The sequence below is a fragment of the Punica granatum genome, chromosome 3, assembly GCF_007655135.1.
Source record: "Punica granatum isolate Tunisia-2019 chromosome 3, ASM765513v2, whole genome shotgun sequence".
Taxonomy (NCBI): domain Eukaryota; kingdom Viridiplantae; phylum Streptophyta; class Magnoliopsida; order Myrtales; family Lythraceae; genus Punica; species Punica granatum.
This window is the reverse complement of record NC_045129.1, coordinates 28053739-28058149: the sequence shown is the minus strand read 5'-3', so window position 1 is coordinate 28058149 and position 4411 is coordinate 28053739. Positions and strand designations below refer to the sequence as shown.

The window sequence follows — 4411 nt, the reverse complement described above, 5'->3', positions numbered from 1 at the left end:
GAATATATATTTATTTATATCTATTAATTAGGTTTAATTCATTTTTTGGTTTAGGAATGGTCCCTTAAACCAAAGACAGGTCATGATGACTTTGGTCTTCACCAAGATTGGCCTTCTGTGTGCTTTTTTGACTGGTTTCGGGCCATCACAGCCAATTTTATTGGAAAACTACAAAACAATGACTAAGAATCTGAAAAGTCAAATTCATAGAAGGCATGAATCGTCTATTACAAGCTCACGATTCCTCAACATAACTTCCGTTAAGTTCTCAGGATTGGCCCCGTTTGGATAGTGGGTTAAAATCATCATGATTTTAACTTTAATTTTAACTCTACACTACACAACAAAACACACATTTGAAAAGTCAAACTGGTGGGGCCCATATCTTACTCAAACACACAATCTCATTATACACAATTATCTACTACATCCATTCATTTTATTTATTACCGACTTCATCTTGTTTCCGCTTGCCATATTGCATCTGCAATACGGTTACGTAATGCATCCATTTCCCTGCTTCTCATGTTTACGTCAACCCGATCTCCAATTAGATGAGGAGGATTTCGGAATTCATCGTAATATTGCCATGCATTTCCATGCTCTGCGAATAATCTGTCGTGATAATTATTAAGCCGAATGAAATTATGCAATACGAAGCATGCAAGAGTAATTTGTCCTTGGCAAACCGGGCCGTAATTTGGCATTAACCGCAGTATGGTAAATCTGCTCTTCAGCACCCCAAAACACCGCTCGATAACATTACGAACGGATGCGTGCCACTGATTGAATAACTCTTTCTCCGTCGTTGGAGGTGTGTCGTCATTAAAGTCACTGCGATGGTACCTCTGCCCTTTGTAAGGAGCCATATAACCGGGAATATTGGGGTATCCAGCATCAACAACATAATATTGTTCTGCAATATTATAAATATTGATCTAATATATAAGAGTTGTAAAATGTAATTATGGAAATACATACGCGATTGACAACAAAACATGCGATATGAGTAAGAACTTACCACCATATGGAGCGGGGAATGTCTGCAATGTAGCGGCATCGGACAAAATTCTCGAGTCGTGAGCTGAACCCTCCCATCCAGTCACGACATGTGTGAACATCATGTCATGCGAACAAGCGGCGAGAACATTTTGCGTAATCTCGTTATTTCGATCGCGATACGTGCCTCTCACCGATGAAGGAACAGTAGCCGACACGTGTGTTCCATCGATTGCTCCAATGCAATTCTACGAGAATAATGGAAAGAATACGAATTACAAATTAATTGGAAAACTTAACTGCCAAATTAATATCTCATTCTACTGCTCATACCTTATAGAATGGGTACCATTTTCGGCATCTCTGAATTTCAGGCTGCACGTCAACGTTCCTTCGTCTTATGTATGTTGGTGACAATGAATGAATTCCTCTAACTATTACCTTGATGAGCCGTGACACCGTCTCCTTAGAATGCTGAAAGCGTTCGGCAACCATAGACAATCGCGTACTATGTCCAACAACCATTAAGAACATGCCGACCATTTCCTCGACGGTTGTACCTTTCCTGGTATTTCTGATTCTACAGTTTGCCCTTAGCGTATCGCACAAGTTATGAAATACGTGAGGGTTCATCCTGAAATTCTCGAAACACCTTGTGTCATTGGCAAGAACTTCCTCTATGTAATGTCTACCTTGTAGCGTTGAGGTTCTACAAGGAATGTTGCGCGGGACATGTTGTTCAGCCGCTGCATTCTCAAGCGCAAGATAAATCCACATAAGCTCATTGTCGTAATCTTCTTCATCACTTGGTTGAGTTTCATTTCGTCGTGAATTACCATGTCTTGGCATCGTGCCTTCCTTTTTGCTGAGCAGACTATAGTGAGAAACAAAATGGCATCAACTACGTAAGTTGGATTTTTACGGTGAAACGAATCAAGTTTCAACCACTGTATACGAATGCAAGAAATTATGCACAAACAAAATAGACAAATAGCACAGCATTCACATATAACCAAGGCAAACAATCAAAGCAACGTACTTGCACACACAACAAATATAAAAGGGAAGTGTTTATTTAATGTCATAGCATTTAAACGAGACGAAATTACGATAGAGTTGAGGATGCATCATGCCCACTCAAGGGGCAACAAGCCGACGAACCCATGGAAGCCTTGTATCATCGAGCAAGCACATGAACATACGCCTTGTCTGCTCATCCTTTGCTAGACAATCATTGGCCACGAGGTACTCTTCAATGGACAGTTGTGGACGCAAAACATTCAGTACAGCCATCGACTCCTCGATAGAACCCGAAGCTGGTTTCGGAGGGCTCGTCACAGATTTACTTTTCTTTGATGTCGGAGGGGTACAAATTCTCTCCTTCTCCCTCCTGCTCATATTGCACTTCAACATGTCGAGGCACTCTTGCAATCGGGAGTCAGCGTTGCAACTTCTTCTACGCACTTGCCGACGGGACGCTGTAACAACAGGTTCGGTAACCTCATGGACCGGGTCATCACTATCGCCGGAGCCCTCTTCAAGATTGACGGGTTCTTTTCCCCGATTTGCCGCTGCTGCTAGGAAGTCTTCTTCCATGCGTGCATAAGTTTTTGGGCTCTTTGGTGGTTCTGCAGACGAAATTCGTAACGCACCTGTTGCTGTCTTAGATCTAAACAACTCATTTAATGAGTTGTAATGCTTGAAGCCTTTTGCTTGGAAACTCTTGTACCCACTGTTCTTCTGCATTTAAATAAAAATGAATAGCTGCACAGTAACGACTTACACTAAAAACATACAAATTGGAAATCATCAGTAAGTCAGGTTATTATTACTATACCTTAATAAATTTGTCCCACACATGAGCACTCGCCTTTACCGTGTTGGTTGTCTCATCCCAACAGACACCAGTGTGCGAAACAAGCTCAGTGAACTGCGTGTATTGGGTCCGCAGCCTGCGAAGCTTCTGCTGCAACTTCTTGATGCCGAGAGTGGTGCCTGGAAATTGCTTTTCCAGCTCCTTATTCATTTGTTGCCAATCCTTTTCTTTTCAAGATGTAGTATGCGTCCTTGTGAACTTCTCAAGCAACACGTCAATGAAAGCACTCTCCAATGCATCTGTCCACTCAAGTATTCCATCACCCTTGGGGGCCATCTCTTTCTAAATGCTGCAGCAAAAACTTACAAAGCCACGCACGTAACTACCATTATGAAACCACGAACTGGTAAGCGCAAATATCAGTCCAATGCAGTACAGATCAGATTCACACACATCATCGAACAAATTCAGTACAGATCAGAGAAACAGAGCTGCAAATAAACAAACTTGCATACTGACCTGCTCATACAACAAGCAAATTAAAAATTAGAGTACATCAAAAACCAAACGAACTGAACAATCCGAGAGACAAGTTTCGATCCAGCACAATATCATGCCAATTCAGCGAACACAAGGTCTGCAATATCAGCGAAACAAAGCTGCCAGGAAACAGAGGTCATACTCTATTGCCAATTACAATAAGCGAAGTGAAATTTGAGTTCAACAACAGACAAACGAACTGAAGCGTGCATAAGTTACAACTCTTTTCGATCAGTACAATTTATGTACTGCATGTCATGCGAACAAATGCAGTACAGATCACAGAAAGACATCTGCCAATAAACCAAATTTTCATACAGACCTGCTCATACAACAAGCAAAGTAAATATCGGAGTACAACAAAAAAAAAAAACGAACTGACAGTTTCATAAATCATCTGCAATTTTCGATCAGTACAATTTCTGTACTGCATTTCATCGAACAAATGCAGTACAGATCAGAGAAACAGAGATGCAAATAAACAAACTTTCATACTGACCTGCTCATACAACAAGCAAAGTAAAAATTGGAGTACATCAAAAAACAAACGAACTGAACAATCCGAGAGACAATGTTTCGATCCAGCACAATATCAGGCCAATTCAGCGAACACAAGGTCTGTAATATCAGCGAAACATAGCTGCCAGGAAACAGAGGTCATACTCTATTGCCAATTACAATAAGCGAAGTGAAATTTGAGTTCAACAACAGACAAACGAACTGAAGCGTGCATAAGTTACAACTCTTTTCGATCAGTACAATTTCTGTACTGCATATCATCGAACAAATGCAGTACAGAGCACAGAAACAGAGCTGCCAATAAATCGAACTTTCATACAGACCTGCTCGAACAACAAGCAAAGTGAAATCGGAGTTAAAAAAAAAACCAACTGAACAATCCGTAAGTTATAACAAGTTCAGATACTCTACTTTCTCACATACATTTCATCGAACAACTAATGTACATATCAGATTGTGCTCTATGTTAAGCAACAAACGACAGTAATAAACAACAGGTTCGGTGACATGAAATTGGTCCAACAAATTAACCAAACA

The 4411-nt window shown here is 40.6% G+C and overlaps 1 protein-coding gene across 1 annotated transcript; it reads right to left on the bottom strand.

Moving 5' to 3' along the window:
• Nucleotides 1-1982: 1982 nt before the first annotated feature.
• On the bottom strand, nt 1983-3280 carry LOC116201786. The gene is made up of 2 exons (XM_031533191.1): nt 2837-3280; nt 1983-2739 (listed from the first exon to the last, which is right to left on the bottom strand). The coding sequence occupies exons 1-2, from the start codon at nt 3023-3025 to the stop codon at nt 2137-2139; spliced, it is 792 nt and encodes a 263-aa protein (XP_031389051.1). The 5' UTR covers nt 3026-3280; the 3' UTR covers nt 1983-2136.
• Between the last annotated feature and the right edge of the window lie 1131 nt (nt 3281-4411).

What these genes read in the sequence shown, in the direction of transcription:
- LOC116201786 (XM_031533191.1), bottom strand. Translation starts at nt 3,025, where the DNA reads ATGAATAAGGAGCTGGAAAAGCAATTTCCAGGCACCACTCTCGGCATC. An exon ending in TGTGGGACAAATTTATTAAG is followed by an intron (nt 2,740 to 2,836) that starts GTATAGTAATAA and finishes ATTTAAATGCAG; the next exon opens with AAGAACAGTGGGTACAAGAG.